The sequence below is a fragment of the Bos indicus x Bos taurus genome, chromosome 27, assembly GCF_003369695.1.
Source record: "Bos indicus x Bos taurus breed Angus x Brahman F1 hybrid chromosome 27, Bos_hybrid_MaternalHap_v2.0, whole genome shotgun sequence".
Classification (NCBI taxonomy): Eukaryota; Metazoa; Chordata; class Mammalia; order Artiodactyla; family Bovidae; genus Bos; species Bos indicus x Bos taurus.
Genome location: NC_040102.1, coordinates 7,479,686 through 7,501,992, shown reverse-complemented (window position 1 = coordinate 7,501,992; position 22,307 = coordinate 7,479,686). Strand labels below are relative to the sequence as shown.

The following is a 22,307-nucleotide window of genomic DNA, read 5'->3' as shown; positions in this document are numbered from 1 at the left end:
CGATTGTGGGGATGATCACATTAGATAAAGCATGTGAGCTCCTTAGATTGATGTTGTGTTATTAGGTGTTCACCCTACCATACAGGTGGGCCCCTCAAATTATTTATACCTCTGGTAATAATTTAATAAAAGGCAAAGAGAAGCAAAGGGGATTTAGTCAGTATTGAGACTGGAAAAAAGCAGAAATGAAATTAGAGGGTTGTTATGGGAATGTTAGTGCTTTTAGGCATATGTGTATGCACACTCAGAGTTAGAGGACTAGCATCTTAGTCTGTTTGTGCTGCTACAACAAAACACCATAGACTTGGTGCCCTGGGAAAAAACAGACATTTATTTCCCACAGGTCTGGAGGTTGGCATATTGAGAATCAAGGTGCTGGGTGTCTGGTGAAGGCCCACTTCTCCACTGGCAGCCTTCCTCTCCCTGCATCCTCACAGGTGAAGGGGCATCGGCTCTCTGGATCTCTTTGATAAGGACACAAATCCCATTCATGAGAGCCCCACCCTCCTGGCCTAGTCATCCACCAAAGGCCTCTACTTGTGATGCCATCGCACTGGGGGCTAGGACTTCAACATACAGATTTTGGAGGGACACAAAATTCGCAGCCAAGTGGTATTAGGTGAAGAAGACCAGGTAAGAGGCAGCAGGCGCTCTGTAAGGCAGACCAGGAAGAGGTGGAGTGACATCCTGGAAGTTACACAGTGAGCTGGAGTGGGTGGGGAGCCACATACCACTCTTGAAGCGCCCACTGAGCTCATCAGCTGTGATGACTGAGAAGCAAAGTATGTCCAGGATGATTGAGGAGAAATGCTGGCCATTCAACTGAAATCATCACAAGTCATCTGCCTTTGTGGCGGGTGGTGTTTCTGCTCTAACTCTTTAGGAGCTCTTATAGATTAGCAGACACTGGGAGACAATATATGCTGTTAGTGATGCTATAAATGCCCTTCACTTGATCTACTTCAATGGTTGAAAATGTTCCTAAACATCTGTAGCTGAGATTTCCCAACTTAATTTGGTTCTCATCAGAGTAAATTTCCATCCAAGTCAACAGCAGCATCATTGCCTATAGCTCTGGGAAGGAGAAGATGTGTTGGATGGTCTCCCTAAGTCAGCAGCATCAAAGTGAACTCATGAGAATTACAAGGACATGAAATAAGGAAAGGTAAAGCTGGATTTCAAAGGAGTCTGAGTCGGGCTGCTGTCATGGAGGTGGTGAAACTCAGATCTGTGAGCTTCGAAGCTATGCAAGGAACTGAGCTATGTTCTGAACAGCACCATGGTTACAGTCTATAAAAATAATGAGACAAGAAAAGAAAAAATAAGAGCGCTGGAGTTTGAAGATTTATTTTTCTAAGATTGGTTTTTATCTACTTGTCTAATCAAATGAAAAGATCCTGTGATTTGCAGGATTGTCTCTAAACAATCTCATTTGTCTCTAAAGCAAATGATAAATTTCTTTTTAAATGCTCGTTGCTAAATGGTCAAGAATATTTGTGCTCTCTGTCCTTCCTCCAGACAGCACACATGTTAAGTTTAACAAATCCGTGTGAATTAGCAAGTCTTCCTTTTACACTGACTGCTGATCTACAATCAAAACCCGGTGATGACTTTTTATCTTTCACCCGCTACTTCTTAGACATTATCACTGATGCAGGGAGGGAGTTGCTTGAATTCCAATGCTTCTTGCATCCAGCTGTGGCCCTTGATTCTCTCATTGAATCGGATGGTGTTAAACACAATAAGGGAGATGACTTAATGGGTCTTCAATGTTTACTGTTATTGAAGCCGTTCTGCAATTTTCATTACCAAAAGAAGTCCCTGCTGAAACATTACTCCTTCTACTTTCCAAATGCTTCTTGTAAGCAAAGAGGCAAGGAAATGCAGCCCACACCAGCTGTGTCAGGCTAATTTAGAGAGAAATGAAGTGCTCATACTCTGTGAAGCTCCACTAAAATGCTCTTCTTTTCTTAATGATGAAAGGACAAAAGGGCATTGCAGTTTCACGATGTAATGCAAGCCTGGTAGTTGACATTTTTCTCACATTATCATTCTTATGTAACATAAAGACCGGTTCTTTTAGAATATGGTTCCTTAATGTGAGAGGATATATACTGAAGGAGATGAAAGTACAACACCCCCAAATATGCCACTTTGGCAGAAGGATTATATTTAGCTGAAGGGAAGTGAGAAGCAACAGACAGAAAAGTTCTCTACCCTTACCATTTGCCTAACAGCAGGGCATCCATTTCCCTGTGTGTGAAACCCAAACCCTCTGTCTCTTGCACCAGGGAGGGTGGAGTCAGGTTAGTTCAGAGACTGCAAGGAGAGGAATTTGCATAACAAACCTTAGTCAATAATCCTTGTACCTTCCTACAATTTATCACCCTTAAAGCTTTAACTTTTTCCTTTTCCTTGTCTCCACAATTTACTTCTCTTTGTTAAAATGGTATATAAACTGTTGGGACTAACTGCTTCTTTTGGGTCTTCTTCTTCTTTTTTTTTTTTTTTTTGTAAAATAGTTTTACTATATTAATTTCCCAACAAAAAATATCTGACAGTTTGGTAGCTGCGTATCCTAGCTAACACTTGGTGTTACTGTTCTGTTGTTTATAATTTTTGTTTGCATTTCCCTGATTACTAATGATATTGAGGACTTTTTATGTGTTCTCATCTATTTGTCTGTCTTTCTCTGTGAAGCATCTCTTCGTGTCCTTTTGCTCACTTTTAAAATGTGCTGTTCATCTCTATGTTATTGAGATGTAGGAACATTTTATAGAGTCATGATCTTCCCTGTGTCTGTAGTAGAATTCTCCAGGAAAAGGCACACACATATGAATATTGCACAATATGGTTCCATTCCATGAACAGAAATGCAGCATCCAAGCCCTACATTTTTCTCCTGGGTCCTCCATTGCATGCCTCCCTGATCTTAAGTACCTTACAGTTCAAAGAGTAGCTCTGTAATATTTTTCCAGTTAGGCAGAAGCAAATTCATTAGAAGAACCCCCGAGGTGGTAGCTAGAAGTGTTGTTCAGTGTTTGAGTGCAGTTCAGCCCTGTGTTATAGTGGGAGTTCCTAGACATTCCAGTTTCTGGATTGTTCACACCAAGACTCAGTCCTCACCCCTTCCATGCCCAGTGTGTGGGAGATGCTGACGTCCACATAAATCTGGGTTTATCCTCTTCCTTCTCTGACGCCAGCAGTGTCTCTCACAACTCATATGGCTGCTGCTGTTCCTGCCATTTAAGCCCATTGTAGATTCAGCTACTTCCACTGACCCTGGACTCCAGGAACTCAGCATCCTTCCTCTGGCGGCAGGACCACATCAACCTCCAGCTCTTGCTCGTCCTGGGGACCCCTCGCTGTCCACTGACTTCCCAGCCAGCCCCTCACCTGTGGCACCTTGGCCCTGTACTGACATCTCTCATTTCAGTTCTTACAGTGGTTTTTGTTTTCCGGGTTGAGCCCTGACTGATTCATGAGGCAAATGAGTCATTTTAAGGGACTCAATTTTAACTTTTAAAGACCTCCTCATAACAGTTTAAAACATATAATTCATTGAATTTTTCAGTTCTTAACCCCCTTTTTTCTAAAAGTGAGACTGAAAGTTGCTCAGTCACGTCCGACCCTTTGCAACCCCATGGACTATACAGCCCATGTAATTCTTCAGCCCAGAATACTGGAGTGGGTACCCTTCCCTTCTCCAGGGGATCTTCCGAACCCAGGGATCCAACCCAGGTCTCCCGCATTACAGGCAGATACTTTACCAGCTACACCAAAGCCTTTTTTCTAAGGAACTGCACAAATGATTATTTTATTTATACACTGTTCTCCTAGCATGCTCCATCAAATTCAATATTGTCTATGATAAAACTCAGCCAGAGTTTAAGAAGCTGGGCAACAACCCACAAATTCATTGAAATGACCCGGCAGTTAGCTGAAAATAAGAGAATCTGAGAATCGGAGCCTTTGAATCTTGGGTCTGCCACCACTGTCCTCTGATCCCATTTGTCTAAGTAGTGAGACAAAGTGAAACAGAAGCCTTCTAGCAGGGATGATACAGATGTCAGAGTCAAAGTTTAAGCAGGGTTTCCAAGCCCAGGGATGAGAACACTGATCAGGAGCAGGACAGCCCATCCATGGTTACAAGGAGCTTCTAGAACATCCACAGCATGCCTGGCATGAGAAAGGATCCCAGAGAGCGGGAACCAGAGAAGGAAATTAACCAGAACATGAACAAAACTTTTATTTAAAGTGCCAGGCAAGGATAGCTCAGAAGAAAGATAGAATAGTTAATGAAGTTTAACAAAAGAGCGCAGTTGATATTCACCTAATAGCAAGACTAGTTGGTCTGAGTTGGTTTGGTGCATCTCCTGTCATTGTTTGGGCCATTTCCATTATATCAAGAGAGTGGGAAGGAACAGGGTGAAGGCCATGTGCAAGGATGGGGGTAGGGCACAGCTGTGGAGATTGAGGACATGCAAGAGCCACTGTGGAAAAGTATTAGTTCTTTAGCACCTCTTAACAAAGTGAGTAAATGTATTTATTGATAAATGAATGGAAGAAGGAACAAGTAAAGAAGTGGAGCAGAAATAAAGTGCAACAGGATTTCTCACCAGCGACCTATTACTTCCAGTAAGACTGTTCAAGAATATTTATGAAATTGCACACGAATCACATACTGAAGGAGAGAGATTGGAACACATGAGAAGAGGGTAGAACATGCAGAGAGAGGAGAGCTTTGAGACCTAAATGATCCTTGAGACCTGAAAAACAAAACAGGGAAAGGATAGAAAGCAATGAGGGGCACGTTTTTTCCTAGATCTGAAATTTTTAAGACTCATAACAGTAAATTGGAATGAGACGAGTATACATTAGAATTGCTATTCAAGTCTGTGACATCATCTCTCAGAGGGGAAGATTTCATATTAACAAGGTGCCATTTTGTGAATTTTGTTCTTAGTGAGTGGAAGTTGTAGTTTGCTCGAGGTACCAAAAGGTGGCAAAGTTACATGCTTGGTAGTTTTTAACAGTAGCTGACTTCCCAAAGGAGACCTCCGGTTCCATTCAGTGGCAACTTGCAGACAACGTGCGGTAAAACAACGGGGAAAGCCACCAGGAAGGTTTCAGTCCTGTGTGCTGGGCCCTGCTCTTGGCAGCACCACAGAAGCACAGCTTGCAGGGCTATGACTCATAGCCTTGCCTTTTCATTTTCTTCTTTATTTAGGCTGTAATTATCTAAATGAGCTTTGAAATTATGAGTTGAAACTTCAGACTAGTCTCTGACTCTGCTATTCCCATCTGAATTTGGTCCTCCGTTTTACAATTTTTTAAAGAGAGAAGAGAGCGATATAACTTCAAGATGTAGCTCAAGTTCTCACCACCTGCCCTTTTCCCCTCTTCTGTCCCAAGGAATAACTGCTGGCCTGAAACCAGAACGGTTTTTTTATGTTGTTAAATGTTAGTTGCTCAGTCATGTCCAAGTCTTTGCAACCCCATGGACTATAACCCACCAGGCTCCTCTGTCCGTGGGATTCTCCAGGCAAGAACACTGGAGTGGGTGTTGCCCTCCTCCAGGGGATCTTCCCGACCCAGGCTTCGAACCCGGGTCTTCTGCACTGCGGGCAGATTCTTTACCATCTGAGCCACCAGACCTATATGTGTTTCTGTATTAATTACTTATATGTGTCCGTGCCATCCAGAGATCACCGGGAACACACCTGCATCTGAATAAGTTGGTGTCTTTCAGTCAAGGAGCATGCCCTCATAGGGAAGTGTGTGGAATCTCAGAGGGTATTAGAAAGGGCTTTGAGACTGCAATCGGGTTATGTGATTTGGGGTAGGAATTCGGGAAATGGGGCTCTCCTCTGAATTGTTTATTATTAACAATTAGGAAGCAGGAATTGTTATGATTGCAATTCCTTACTATTCAGAAGCAGGAATAATTCTATTACTGGGTATCTTAATATATCTTACCTTAAAAGAGGGAAGAATAGGTGACGCTAAAGCTACAGTTGATAAAGAAGCAAGTCCATTATATTAGCTGGGATAGGGAATGCTTGGTCAATATTCCTGGCTTGCCTTTGTTCAACATGAATTCATAGTGGGCTTATTTTTTCTCTTGATCCATAATGGTCACAGTGTGGTCTTGTTTGACAGTGACATTCTGTGAAATTCTTTATGTTCAGTTAGCTAGTTAGTTAAGTCGCTCAGTCATGTCCAACTCTTTGCAACCCTGTGGACTGTAGCCCACCAGGCTCCTCCATCCATGGGATTCTCCAGGCAAGAATATTGGAGTGGGTTGCCATTTCCTTTTCCAGGGGATCTTCCTGACCTATGGATCGAACCCAGGTCTCCTGCATTAGAGGCAGATGCTTTAACCTCTGAGCCACCAGGGAAGCTGGGAGAATGTAAAGGCCATGTGTTGTGAAACCCATAGAGGTAAGTACCAGCCAGTTCCTAGTTGATAGGACCAGATCCACTTACAGATGTCAAGGGCTCTTTCTTCAGATATCTGTATATCTCTGTACATATATGTGTATGTATCCATATGTATTAGAGAAGGAAATGGCAACTCACTCCAGTGTTCTTGCCGGGAAAACCCCATGGATGGTGGAGCTGGGTGGGCTACATCCATCCCCGGGGTTACAGAGAGCTGGACACAACTTAGCGACTGAACAACAACAATCCTTATGTATATAACTCATTATAATTTCAGTATTTTATTTAAATTTTATACAAATGACATCTTGAAGCATCTGGTTCCCAACTTTTAGTGTGTGTATGGGCTCCCATTGTATGAATAAGCCACACTGAATGGTCTGTATGTGGACAGTTTAATTATGTGAATTTGCTATTATAATTTTTTCAGTAGTGCTGCCAAAACATAAGTATAAATATCTGTGACATACTTGCATATGAGTTAACATATAAATACAGGGGTGCTTTAACATTAGAATGATAAATACAATGCAGATATCATACCATGTTGCCAAGGAAGAAAGTCTTGATTTTTAAAGATGAATATCTTCCCCATAATTCTAAAAAAAGAATGCAATTCACACTGAATTCCCAAAGGCAACTTAGGAGCATAGCATGGTGAATCTGAGATAATATAGAAACATAAAGTACCAAAAACAGGTAAATTCGTTTTAAAGAAATAGAAGAACAAAGAATAATCAAAACATGTTGATATTGCCATTGACAAACTGAAGAAAATATGGGCCCTGGATACATGTCCTTGTAGGTATGGAAACTTCACTGAGCAATGAGGTAACGTCGTCAGTTAGAAGGAAAGATCTTCTGGATGACAGACTCACTATGTGGGTCCAGAAGAAAAACAGGCACCTATTTCAAACAAACGCCTATGTACCCTGCCCATCCAAAAGCATCCTGTGACCAAAGACCTAATGTAAAAAGTAATACTTTACACTGAGCTATTGAATGGAACTGAACTGAATGATATTCAAGTTTTCTGTTTCCCTTGAAACATTTAAAATGTTTCAACATTTTTTTAATATACTTAAATTGTTCTTAAGTGTTTTGTTTCAAAATTTTTATCACAGTTATAGTCTGTTCCATCTAAAACTGGCTTTTCCTTTCCTCTTTTGTTCTTTATGAAACTTGCCAGTGGTTTGCTCACACTCATGAGTCCTCATTAGGTAGGAACTCTGCAGTGTCTAGTTTCTATCACCTAATAACCTTCTTGTGAGCCTCTTCCTTTTTTTTTTTTTTTTGCCTATGGAATTAGTTCATTCATTCTCATTGCTCTATAATATTTCATTGTATCATTATACCCCATTCTGTTTCTGACATTAATGACTATTTGGGTTGTTTGGCTTTGGGCTGGAAAAGGACTACTTTGAACACTTAGTATACATCTTCTGCTGTGCACACAGGTATACATTCCATATGAGTGAAGTTGCTGAGTCATACTTTAGACATCCTCAAATCTAGTCTCAAATCCTAAAATCAGTTCAGCTCAGTCACTCAGTCATGTCCGACTCTTTGCAATCCCATGGACTGCAGCATACCAGGCCTCCCTGTCCATCACCAACTCCCAGAGCTTGCTCAAACTCATGTCCATTGAGCCAGTGATGCTACCCAACCATCTCATTCTCTTCCCTTCTCCTCCTGCCTTCAGTCTTTTCCAGCATCAGGGTCTTTTTCAGTGAGTCACTTCTTCACATCAGGTTGCCAAAGTATCGGAGCTACAGCTTCAGCATCAGTCTTTCCAATGAATATTCAGGAGTAATCTCCTTTAGGATTGACTGATTTGATATCCTTGCAGTCCAAGGCTCTCAAGACTCTTCTCCATCACCACAGTTCAAAAGCATCAATTCTTTGGCACTCAGCTTCCTTTATGCTCCAACCCTCATGTCTTCACATGACTGCTGGAAAAACCATAGATTTGACTAGACAGAACTTTGTTGGCAAAGTAATGTCTCTGCTTTTTAACATGATGTCTAGGTTACTCATAGCTTTTCATCCAAGGAACAATTCAGTTCAGTTCAGTCGCTGAGTCATGTACGACTCTTTGCGACCCCATGAACTGCAGCACGCCAGGCCTCCCTATCCATCCCCAACTGCTGGAGTCTACCCAAACCCATGTCCATTGAGTTGGTGATGCCATCCAACCATCTCATCCTCTGTCATCCCCTTCTCCTCCTGCCCTCAATTTTTCCCAGCATCAGGGTCTTTTCAAATGAGTCAGCTCTTTGCATCAGGTGGCCAAAGTACTGGAGTTTCAGCTTCAGCATCAGTCCTTCCAATGAACACCCAGGACTGATCTCCTTTGGGATGGACTGGCTGGATCTCCTTGCAGTCCAAGGGACTCTCAAGAGTTTTCTCCAACACCACAGTTCAAAAGCATCAATTCTTTGGGGCTCAGCTTTCTTTATAGTCCAACTCTCACATCCATACATGACTACTGGAAAAGCCTTGACTAGATGGACCTTTGTTGACAAAGTAATGTCTCTGCTTTTTAATATGCTGTCTAGGTTGGTCATAACTTTCTTTCCAAGGAGTAAGTGTCTTTTCATTTCATGGCTGCAGTCACCATCTGCAATGATTTTGGAGCCCAGAAAAATAAAGTCAGCCACTGTTTCCACTGTTTCCCCATCTATTTGCCATGAAGTGATGGGACTGGATGCCATGATCTTAGTTTTCTGAATGTTGAGATTTAAGCCAACTTTTTCACTCTCCTCTTTCACTTTCATCAAGAGGCTCTTTAGTTCTTCACTTTCTGCCATGAGGGTGGTGTCATCTGCATATCTGAGGATATTGATATTTCTCCTGGCAACCTTGATTCCAGCTTGTGCTTCTTCCAGCCCAGCGTTTCTCATGATATACTCTGCATATAAGTTAAATAAGCAGAATGACAATATACAGCCTTGACATACTCCTTTTCCTATTTGGAACCAGTCTGTTGTTCCATGTCCAGTTCTAACTGTTGCTTCCTAACCTTCATATAGGTTTTTCAAGAGGCAGGTCAGGTGGTCTGGTATTCCCATCTCTTTCAGAATTTTCCACAGTTTATTGTGATCCACACAGTCAAAGGCTTTGGCATAGTCAATACAGCAGAAATAGATGTTTTTCTGGAACTCTCTTGCTTTTTCCATGATCCAGCGGATGTTGGCAATTTGATTTCTGGTTCCTCTGCCTTTTCTAAAACCAGCTTGACCATCTGGAATTTCATGGTTCACGTATTGCTGAAGCCTGGCTTGGAGAATTTTGAGCATTACTTTACTAGCGTGTGAGATGAGTGCAATTGTGCAGTACTTTGAGCATTCTTTTGCATTACCTTTATTTGGAATTGGAATGAAAACTGACCTTTTCCAGTCCTGTAGCCACTGCTGAGTTTTCCAAATTTGCTGGCATATTGAGTGCAGCACTTTCACAGCATCATCTTTCAGGATTTGAAATAGCTCTACTGGAATTCCATCACCTCCACTAGCTTTGTTCGTAGTGATGCTTCCTAAGGCCCACTTGAATTCACATTCCAGGATGTCTGGCTCTAGGTCAGTGATCACACCATCGTGATTATCTTGGTTGTGAAGATCTTTTTTGTACAGTTCTTCTGTGTATTCTTGCCACCTCTTCTTAATATTTTTTGCTTCTGATAGGTCCATACCATTTCTGTCCTTAATTGTGCCCATCTTTGCATGAAATGTTCCCTTAGTATCTGTGATTTTCTTGAAGAGATCTCTAGTCTTTCCCATTCTGTTGTTTTCCTCTATTTCTTTGCATTGATCACTGAGGAAGGCTTTCTTATCTCTCCTTGCTATTCTTTGGAACTCTGCATTCAGATGCTTATATCTTTCCTTTTCTCCTTTGCCTTTCACATCTCTTCTTTTTTCAGCTGTTTGTAAGACTCCTTAGACAACCATTTTGCTCTTTTGCATTTCTTTTTCTTGGGGATGGTTTTGATCACTTCCTCCTGTACAATGTTATGCACCTCCAACCATAGTTCTTCAGCACTCTATCAGTTCTAGTCCTTTGAATCTATTTGTCACTTCCACTGTATAATCATAAGGGATTTGATTTAGGTCATACCTGAATGGTCTAGTGTTTTCCCCTGCTTTCTTCAGTTTAAGTCTGAATTTGGTAATAAGGAGTTCATGATCTGAGCCACAGTCAGCTCCCAGGCTTGTTTTTATTGACTGTATAGAGCTTCTCCATCTTTGGCTGCAAAGATTATAATCAGTCTGATTTTGGTGTTGACCATCTGGTGATGTCCATGTGTAGAGTTGTCTCTTGTGTTGTTGGAAGAGGGTGTTTGCTATGACCAGTGTGTTCTCTTGGCAAAAGTCTTGGCAAAACTTTGCCCTGCTTCATTCTGCACTCCAAGGCCAAACTTGCCTGTTACTCCAGGTATTTCTTGAATTCCTACTTTTGCATTACAGTCCTCTATGATGAAAAGGACATCCTTTTGGGGTGTTAGTTCTAGAAGGTCTTGTAGGTCACCATAGAACCATTCAAATTCAGCTTCTTAGGCAGTAGTGGTTGGGCATAGACTTGGTTTACTGTGATATTTAATGATTTGCCTTGAAAACAAGCATCTGATTCTGTTGTTTTTGAGATTGTACTCAAGTACAGTATTTTGGGCTCTTTTGTTGACTGTGAGGCCTACTTCATTTCTTCTAAGGGATTCTTGCCCACAGTAGTACATATAATGGTCATCTGAATTAAATTCACCCATTCCAGTCCATTTTAGTTCACTGATTCCTAAAATGTCAATGTTCACTCTTGCCATCTCCTATTTGACCACTTCCAATTTACCTTGATTCATGGAACATTCCAGGTTCCTATGAAATATTGTTTCATCGGACTTACTTCCATCACCAGTCACATCCACAACTGGGTCTTGTCTTCCCTTTGGCTCAGCCTCCTCATGCTTCGTGGAGTTATTTCTCCACTCTTCTCCAGTAGCATATTGGGCACCTACCAACCCGGGGAGTTCATCTTTCAGTGTCATATCTTTTTGCCTTTTAATACTGTTCATGGCAAAAAAAATGAAGTGGTTTTCCATTCCCTTCTCCAGTGAACTACATTTTGTCAGAACTCTCCACCATGACCCATCTGTCTTGGGTGGCCCTACACGGCATGGCTCATAGTTTCATTGAGTTAGAGAAGGCTGTGATCTGTGTGATCAGTTTGGTTAGTTTTCAGATCTAATGCCTAATATAAAAGAGTTTTTCAATTGATGTTGTTTCTGTCAGATGTAGGAGAATTCCAGTTGCTCAGTATTTTCATCAGCACTTAGTTTTGCCTCTTTCATTTTACCATTTTGTCTCAAAGAGCTTGCAAACTTACAATTCCATTTGAACTCAGTAGTTGATATTTTTGATTATTTGACATATGTCAAAGAAGTGTTTCATCTTGATATGAAAACATCTCTAACATGATACTTGACATATGTTAAGTCTAGTATCAGATTTATTGGAATTTTAATTCAAGAGACTAAACCTTTGCTTCTTGCTCTTTTCTGTTACTTGATACAGTTTGAAAATTTTTGTGGTCAGTTTCCTAAAGCAGACTCTGTGAAAGAGTCAGAGTTACAGTTGTAAGATGGTTCTGAATGTATGTGTAAGTGATCTGAATAGTCACTAGTGAATGCAAATGTTGAAAGAAGTAGAAGACAATGAATTCAATAATCTTGTGTTCTTTGCCAATGCTTGCTAGTTGAGTCATGGAAGATTTTTTATAAAATCTGTAGCTCTGTTAACTCCATTCAGAATTTCTTGAACCAGAAATAATGCTTGCCAAATATTAAAACATTGGAGACAAAAATGGCAATGTGATTTACATTTTGTCATCAATATCACACTGCATACACGTAACCTAAATTTGAACCTCCAAAGAAAGTAAAAATTTATTTTTGATTTAGCTAGATAGCAGTGAGGATTTTTTTTTAAATGAAAATTCTTCCTAATACAAATCAATGATGATTTTACACACTTTTCTACTAGGAGTCAATGTGTAGAACTTTGTAATTAAAAGAATTATAAATTGGCTATAAAGGCAACAAGAAAAATTGGAGTAGTATGTTTTTACTATTGATAAATTTAAAGTTGCTTTTCAATTCATTCAATATCTCTATATTCGGTGTTAACACTGAGTTGACACAAAAGTTAATTTACCTGTCTTGAAGAGTATACTTTTGAAACATGATAAGCTTTTGTTGAAAGCCAAATCTATAATTCTAACAAATATGAATCAGTTTTATCAATATTATTACAGAAACCAAAGGAAAATGATTTTTGATATCCAGTTCAATTATTAGGAAACTGTTAAGTATATTTGGAATACTTGGAAATGTGAATCTACTTTCCCTATATACTTCCTTATGAAGTGTAAGTACAGATCAAGTATTTCTGATGAAAATTAAGTATCCACATTGAGATATAATATAGGTAAAAACATATATAGTGGATTATGAAGACTTAATTTAAAAAAGTAACTGAAATATCTTCTTAATTTCTAATATTGATTAGATTTGTAATGATGATATTTGGATGTTTTGGATATCAGGTTATTAAATCAATTTTATTATTAAAGTTAACTTCCTCACTAATTTGTATTTTTTAAAAGTATGTCTACTAGAAAATTTAAAATTACATATGTGACTCCCTTTATATTTCTGTTATACAGTGATAATGTAGTGTAGTAGCTTAGATGTGCATATTTTCAGAGCAAAAAGTCCCAAACCAATATGTTGCAGAACAAACTGAATTGATTATCCCATGTTTTGATCCTATGGGTTTCCATGGGCTTCAAGAAGTTATATAAGTTCTTTTAGATGGCAGGATTCTGTGGTGAGATTCTGACTCCTGTTCACGGTGTCATCTCCCCCTTCCACTTCTTTATGCATTAAAAAAAAATGAGTCTTTTAAATATCTTTGATAATAGCATGCAGTTTCATAAGTTTTTTAACATTTGTATGAATTGTTGCTGCTTCTTCATCACTTTAAATGCTTGGTGAATTCCTACTAATTTTTCCAAGACTCTCCTCTTGTTTTTTCCTGTTTGAGAAGCTGACTTTCCTAGTAGAAGGTTAATCTCCCTCTGTGTAACCACTGTAAGTTTCTCACATCTCTCTCATTACCCTTTATCATATTATTTTTTATTTTACAAATCTATTTCCCTGTCAGCCTGTGAATTCTTTTTAGCCATGTTCCTTGCATGGCCTAAATAGGGCTTCCCTGGTGGCTCAGAGGTTAAAGCATCTACCTACAATGCGGGAGACCTGGGTTCGATCCCTGGGCCCGGAAGATCCCCTGGAGAAGGAATTGGTAACAGACTCCAGTATTCTTGCCTGGAGAAGCCCATGGACGGAGGAGCCTGGTGGGCTACAGTCTGGGACACGACTGAGCAATTCCTTTTAGGCATAATACATATATTAATATTTTAAAATGCATGATTGAGGAAAATAAAGCAAAACATCTGATTCCAAACAGGATGAGATGGATAAAGGGAAAATTTTAAATTTCAAAGTTTATAAAGATGGTAAGATGAGTTTCTGTGGCAGTCTTTTTGAACTTGTGGAAGAATAATTTTAACTGTTTGTTGAAACTTGGAGGGTAAATGATATGAAAAAGGATGAGCATCTCAATTTTTATTTAATATGAAATTCACTATTGTATAAATCCAAGATATTAATATTGAACCCTTATCATTCTTTACTGACAGTTTTATTAACCATCCAGAAGCATAAAATAATTTCAGTGCTCCCTCATGCATTAAATTACCAGTTGTGTCAGCTACTTTTAAATATTTTGATAAGTACACAGCAGACCTCACAGAAAATATTACAGACAAATTATGTCAGTAAAATGATAATAGGTATTATTAAAGAAGCATACTACCTTTGGCAAAATGGAAAATATATATTCTCTTTTGCCTTATGTTAAGCTACTAGGGAAGCCCTAACATGAGTGATAGGGTTTCTAATTTTAATTGATTAAATTGATAATAATACGTTACTAAGAATAAATTAATGTTTAAGTATTGAAATTATAATTACACATCTATTTACAAGGATAAATATATATTTCTTTACAAATGTATTATGAACTATTAATCTAAAAAAATCAGATATGTTATTTTAATTAACTACATCACCAAATATTTTTTAATTCTTTTGACTCCAACTTATATATATTGGTTGTTGATTGACATGTGTTTAGAAAAAGCTATTTCAATATTATTATTATCCTTATTATCTTGATTTTTTCTCAAACCTTTAATAACAAAGAACATTATTTTTTAACCAAAAATATTCATCAAAAATAACACAAATTTCTTACATATAACATTTAACACTATATTGATGCTCCTATAATAAAATTGCTGGGGCTTCCCAAGTGGTGCTAATGGTAAGGAATCCACCTGCTAATGCAAAAGACCAAAGAACACGGGTTCAATTCCTGGGTTGAGAAGATTCCCTGGAGGAAGAAGTGGCCCAGTGCAGTATTCTTGCCTCAAAAATCCCATGGATGGAGGAGCCTGATGGGCTACAGTCCATGGGCTCGCCAAGAGCTGGACATGACTGAGCACACACACACACAGACACACGTAACACTGCTGGCCTTTTTGTTATAAAGGTATAGAGCCCTGCAGCTGGGTTGCTGTCCTGCCACATCTGGACTCACTTGTATTGATTGACTCTGATGACTGCCCTCCCTCGCTTCTCCTGTAGCTGAAGCAGGGCTCAAACTTCTTCCCCAGCAGAGACCACGGTGGCCTTGCCTCACGGGTGCCCACAGATTGGGTCTACTACGGCGTTCATCTCAGGGCCAGTGTCACTTCCTGCTGGATTTGCTATGTGACGCTCACTGACTTTCATTCCCCTGCTGGCCAGGACTCAGCAAGGTGTGCTTCTTCTAGCGATGCTTCTAGAGCCTCCAGGATTGGACCTTGAGACACTCTGCCTGTGCAGAATCCCATCAGCACAGTGTCACTGGTCCTTTTATACCTTTCTTACCCCTTAGCTGGAATCCTATCATTTCTGGCCCTTCTCTTTTTTAAAGACAGACTTCAGCCCTAGTGCACAGGACCAGGAGAGGTACAAACCACAGATGAGGATAGATTGAAAAAAAGAAAAAAGAAGAAGCAGTTCGGAGTCGTGGCAAAAGTTGCTGTATTGGTTGAATCCCATTCCTCGTCCCCATTCTTGGCATTTCATGTTGAACAGCACCAGCAGTGGTCCCACATTCATATGAAAGCATACCCTTTCTGGTCTGTTTCACGTGATCTTCGGTGGCATTTGCAAATGTCTTAAATTGCGCATCCGACAGGGCAGACTTGACAGCAAGGATGTGGTTACCATGGCACTCAGAAAACAGCTCTCAGAGAGACATGTATCTTCTCCACAAACAGAAGTAAAACCTGAAAATAGATTGGCATGTTTTCTGCCCAGAAATTGAGGACATAAAGTCCAGTATACCTTAGTGTAATTTTAGTTTCTAAAATGTCCTTATTACTTGAGATCTATTTTGTGAATTTATTATGATGTTGGCCATTGCATGAGTCATGTTACTTTTGTAGCTCATGCTGGTAAGAGAGTGAGGGTTCTAGAAATCTATTAGAAGGTACTTTTTAAAACAGCTCATCTGAAACTCATGGGATTGTCACCACACTCCTCCTAGGTTTCTTCCCACAGTAATACTATTTTTAGGTTTATGTACCATATGGGAATCAAACTACATAGAGAAGTCACAGTACAGATTCTGGAAGACTTGTGCTGGGTGAAAAATTTTGACAAAAATCTCAATTTGCAGATGGGGAAAATAAAAGACAAAAAAAAAGATATCTGACTTACCTAGTCAAGTAGGTGATTAGAAATAAAACCAGCCCTTGCTGTTAAATCTGGGATTCCTTTTCTTGCACCTGCTGGTAGGTTTCTACTGCTTATTTCATCATTACAAGACATGGAGGGGAGTCATATTTCTTAATGACAGGTCATCCTCTTCAGAGTCTGCTCTTGAGAACAAGTGTGCTATTTCTGCTTCCAAGGCATTCATTCTTAAAAGGATTTAAGGGAACTTGGAACAATCTTGAATGATCATCTGCTGCTTCTCTACAGGTTGCTGAGCCTTGAAAAATTCACTATGCCATAAATCATTCTGCTGTGTCTGGATATTTCTGCATTTTTTAATTTGGCAAATGAAGTGCTGTCTTTAGGAAACCCATGCACAATGCTTTTACCAGTAGCCAACATCTTGACCATCTAAGTCTTGGAGTACATCACTTGATTTATTATAAAAATTGTAAGATGTGGAAAATAGTTATCATGTAGGTCATTATATAATACTTGGCCACAATAAAACTGTGAGTTTATGTCCTTTAATTGTAACCAGACTCTCAGTGCTGCTGATCTTTCCACCTTGAATTGTCTCTCCATTTATTATCTCGTGATCACAATGATGACTGCCTTCTTTCTCCTTTTCATCTTGAACTCCTGTGCTAGTTACATTTGAGTGTGTGTTGGGGGTGGGGGCTGGTTGCAGGAAATAAAGCTGCTTATGGATAAGTTCAGTCAAGTAAAATGTACTGGCTTGATATCAAAAGCTCATGGAATTGCAGGAAGGCTGGAGAAACAGCCTTCAAGAGGACATGACTGAGGAGCTTGGGGAGCAAGAGAGCAGCAGCTGTGAGAATGGTTGTTGGGCAGGAACATGTGGGCACAGCTGCTGGGGAGTGCGTACCCGCCACCCAGCCTCCAGTCCTGCACTGAGGTTCAGAGTCCCAGAAGTGAATCTGGTTGAGCTTAGGACATGTGGCCTTCTCTTGGCTGGAGGGGGTGATGAGAAGTAAGATCTGCTTCTTCAGCTCTTTTCACTGGATTTCATGTTGCAGTACATTCACAAATGGTCAGGGTGTAGGGACTAAGGAGCCCGGTAGGCTGCCGTCTATGGGGTCACACAGAGTCGGACACGACTGAAGCAACTTAGCAGCAGCAGCAGCAGGCTATGCCACAAAAGGAAACTGATGCTGGAAAGAAGTATTGGGAATTAGGAAAGGATGCAGTGTGGGAGACAGCATTGCTCAGTGACCCTGCATCCTTCCTTCTACTTCTTGGCAGATGGCCATGCTCCTGGATTGATTGAAAGATGAATGCCTGCTGGGGAGAGCTGTACACATTTTCCTCTTCTCCCATTTCCTGTGTATTTCAAAGTGAGGTTCTTTTATTCTTAATCACATCTACTTTTTTCCTGGAGACTTCTGTTCATCACCGGTACCTTCTTTCTCATACTCAACCTCATTATCACTGTCTCTTTCCTCTTGGGCTTTAAGGGCCTCCTCATTTCCAAATTATTTTTAAAATCCTGCCTTTGACATTTTTCTTGTCTTTAAGGACCATCAAACCTCCCCCATTTCTCAGTGAAAGTTTCAAATATAAGTCATCCCCACTAGCTTTGCCCCTTGAGTATCTCCTCTTCTCTTTCTTCTGAAACCGTTTTTCGAGTCACCAGAGACCTGACCCAATGCCAAAGACCTCTTATCCATCTTCGCCCTCTTTGTATTCGGAATGAAACCAACCACTGTCTTTTCTTGAAACTTTTCCCCTCCTTTGACTTCACAGCATTACGTTCTATTTTTAAAATGTCTCTGACCTCTTGTTTTCTGTCTTCCTCCTGGAACGTCTTGTTTCTCTTAACAAATTCCACGTGGGTGTTCATCAGTGATACAGCCTTAGACTTGTCCGTCGCTTCTGTTTCTTTTATCCCACCGCCTTTCCTGACCTGCAGCACCCAGAGATGCGTTGCTCTGTGGTGTTCTATTGTTTCTTGTAATTTCACTGCAGCCCTTTCATGAAAGATGTCATTATTTTTAGCTTTTTAGACCAGGTATTCATGCATTTGCTCTAGTTTTTTTGTAGATTGTCAGCTTCTGGAGTTTATGGGACTCTTTCATTATTTATTATTATTTTTTTTACGATATGACAGTTGCTCAAAAATAATTGCAAAGTTAATATAATGGAAGGAAAATGAAGGAAAGGTAGGAAAGTGGAGTAAAGACAGGTGTTAGGTAATGAAACAGAAGTTAAGGCACGCTAAACTTTATGGATATAAGCACATTCAAAACAAACCTAATTGTTTACTGACTTTTTTGTTCTTTCATTCTTTAAATTTGAATTTTTATTCGGTTTTAAAGGTGACTTTCCGTTCATGGTTATCACAGAATGTTGGCTGTGTTTCCCATGCTGTATGTACACCCTTGAGCCTGTCTTATACCCAGTAGTCTGTGTCACTGAGTTCCCCTCCCCAGCCCCTCCCCAGTGGTGACCACAAGCTTGTTCCGCACATCTGTGAGTCTGCTTCTTTTATGTTATATTCACTAGTTTGTTGTAATTTTCAGATTCCATATGTAATATCATGCAGGATTTATCTTTATTTACTGAGCTTTTTGAATTACAAATATTTGGATCTGTTTCCATATTGAGAGCTCATCATAAAAGGAGACCAAGGGATATCACATTGTATTATTTCTTAAAAATTAAAGGTTTATTTTAGGAATTAAGTCGTTTTTGGGAAAAAAATGAAATTAATTCATTGATGACTATTAGTCATTGATGAGAAAAATCAGTGTTAATCTTTCAAATCTTTGATTTATTACAATTAAAATTGCTTCATAATTTGATCATGTTTTCATTAGAATATTTTTTCATAATTTTACTAGACTATATTTCCTCATTATTGTGTAAATTATAATGACGTAACTGAATAGCAAGAAATGTAGTGATTATGTACATTTTCAAATGTAAACAGATTCCTATTATAGCAGAAAATGTGATTATGTTCTTAATTGTAATTAAAACAACATCTCATACAAAATGTTTATGGTGACCATTTTATTTTTTTCTTTACTAAGCTAGTTGCACACTTGCAGATAAGTTTTCAGTAGACATAAAATTACAAATGATAAAGTCGTTAATTTAATTAAAAAATCTTAATATGACATTTAATTAGGAGCCCTAGGTAAATGATTGTTTAAAAAAAAAAAAACTGCTGTTGTTAATTCATTAAGCTAAGGATGGCACACACATCTCCCTTTCATCTGAAAAGCAGAATATTATATGTGTATGTGTATATGTGTGTACATGTATATATATGTATATATACACATTTAATGGAAATAGCTAAAGCACACATACATACACATGCACATATACACAGAAAAACAAAAGTCTTTTAAATATGCCTTCATATTTTATCCTTCTTCTTTCCCCAAATACCTTAAATAAAATCCCTTGGTTTCTATTTGTCCAGTACACATGCCATTTCTTTTTAGCCCTTTATGAGAGTTAATTAGCGTTAATTCTAAACCCAGAGGAATATAATTCAATCAATCCTAATAAGACTTGTTACAGAGAACTCTGATAATCACATTTTGGTTTCACAGAAGTGTGAATTTTAGAATCTTATTTTCACAGGAAGGTTATACCATCTGTCTCCATGTTAATTTATTGCTTCAAATGCATTAACTTTTTGGCACCTTTTGTCACATCAATTTTGGCATTGTTTGCTTTTTAACCCTTGTATTCCTAAATTAGAACTGAATGACTTTTATTCTACATACTTCAAATAGTAAAGCAACTTTAAAGATGAAAGTATTAATACTGATTTCCCTGTAAGAGAAGAAATATATATGCTTCTTCTAATTCTCAAAGAAAGCCAAGTAGAGAGTTTTAGTATATGAATCTTGGAACTATTTCAGTCTCTCTCTTTGCCTCAATTTTATATACTTTAATTTGTATGGCAATTCAGCATATCTACTTTTTAGGAATATTTTAATGCTTCTTGGGCAAAACCCAAGATGGTTGATGTCTCAAAGAGAAAGAAATAAATCGAAGAAGCTTTTGTAGCAATTTCAAGAAGTGCTTGGTAACAGAGGAGAAGAGGGTAAGCCTGGAGAGGGTGGTGAGCGGAGGAGGTGGAGGCTGGCTGTGGTAGGGGGACGGAATGAGGGCCAGAGACACCGCAGGGGGGCACAGAGCTCGAGGCCATGGGTCCCCCACCTGGTGAATATGCACACGTGTAATCTGTAAAGCTGAGAAGAGACTTTTATTATTGATTCAGCGTGTTAGCTTGACTAATTTACCAGGAGAAACAGGAAGGGCCAGTTGAGGTAAATAAGAGAATAAGAGAACAACAGCAAAACAGAACATAGACTGTTCTTTAAAAGCCATAATTGTGCCATAATTGTAAATTCCCTTTGGAATGTGCCAGACATTTTCTCTGAATGCACATGTCAGGGAAAAAAATGTGTTAGTTGAGCTTTAGTAATGAAATGATCTATGATTCCTTTGGGAAAATCTGGAGGAGAAAAAGAAATAAAACCTTTGCTTGGATTCTGCAGCAAAAATTGTGAGTAGATCACAGGTCTTCACATATAAAATGGTCACTATAGATTATATTGGGCTAAGGTGAAAGAGCCATCATCATGTTATGTATTTTACACAAAGAAGTGAGTGAGAGTCGCTCAGTCATATCCAACTCTTTGCAACCCCATGGAATACACAATCCATGGAATTCTCCAGGCCAGAATACTGGAGTGGGTAGCTTCTCCCTTCTCCAGGGGATCTTCCCAACCCAGGGATCGAACCCAGGTCTCCCACATTGCAGGAGGATTCTTTAGCTGAGCCACAAGGGAAGCCCTTTACACAAAGACCCTGAACATAAAATGTTCTAATAAAGAGAAAGATAAAGACAGGATATTTGGGTTAGAAAAGATCAAAATAAATAAGAAATGGTGGTGTGGGTTGGTGTAGGGATTGGTATCATTACTTGCCAATAGAGGTCATGAGAAGTTAGACAAAAATAATGACCAGGGTGAAAAAAGGAGCTTGAGAAATATTCAGAGATGGGGGAAAGGCAGCCAGTTTTGTTAGTAAGATTGAGTTCTTTTGACGATAAAAATTTCAATATTTTGGTTAAAACTGTTTATCTAAGGCAAAGGGAAAGTGACCATAATCACAAGGAGAGACTGGGGCAACATACCCGTCAGTGGACAAATAAATAAGAGATATGGAGAAAAAAAGATGCACAGTTTTAAATAAGCTTTAAAATCATGATGCTAACACCCTAAAGATAATAAATGATAATAATAGCAACTCACATTTATTGAACATTTTTAATTTTTGTATTGCAGATGTTTGCATCTTGAGTGTATTTATTTCATCCTTACAACAACTTTTTCAAATAAGAATTTAGTCTCCATTTTATAAACCTAGAAACCAAGGCTTTGAGAGACCAAGGAACTTGTCCAGGAACCAAGCTGATAGAAATTGGTTCACATCTGAGCTGACCAGCCATAGAGCCCTTAGTCAGTAGGCAGAAAAAAGGAGACAAAACCTGCTGAAAGAGCAAATTTTAATGATGAAAAAAATCATATGGAAATAAGGAGAGGTTAGGAGAGATAACTACTGCACAATTGCACTCATCTCACATGCTAGCAAAGTAATGCTCAAAATTCTCCAAGCCAGGCTTCAGCAATACGTGAACCGTGAACTTCCTGATGTTTAAGCTGGTTTTAGAAAAGGCAGAGGAACCAGAAATCAAATTGCCAACATCCACTGGATCATGGAAAAAGCAAGAGAGTTCCAGAAAAACATAATTTTCTGCTTTATTTACTATGCCAAAGCCTTTGACTGAGTGGATCACAATAAACTGTGGGAAATTCTGAAAGAGATGGGAATACCAGACCACCTGACCTGCCTCTTGAGAAACCTATGTGCAAGTCAGGAAGCAACAGTTAGAACTGGACATGGAACAACAGACTGGTTCCAAGTAGGAAAAGGA

The 22,307-nt window shown here is 39.2% G+C and overlaps 1 protein-coding gene across 2 annotated transcripts in view; it reads left to right on the top strand.

The window, feature by feature from the left end:
• Positions 1–22,307, top strand: part of GPM6A (glycoprotein M6A) — a 257,612-nt gene that overhangs the window by 58,865 nt on the left and 176,440 nt on the right. Inside the window, exon 1 of one of the 2 annotated variants that reach the window (XM_027529711.1) lies at positions 6,408–6,444. The exons of the other annotated variant lie outside the window; for it this stretch is intronic. Within the exon in view, the coding sequence (XP_027385512.1) occupies positions 6,423–6,444 (22 nt within the window). The 5' untranslated portion in view covers positions 6,408–6,422. Of the gene's footprint in view, positions 1–6,407; positions 6,445–22,307 lie in introns of those variants that run through there. 2 annotated transcript variants of the gene reach the window in all.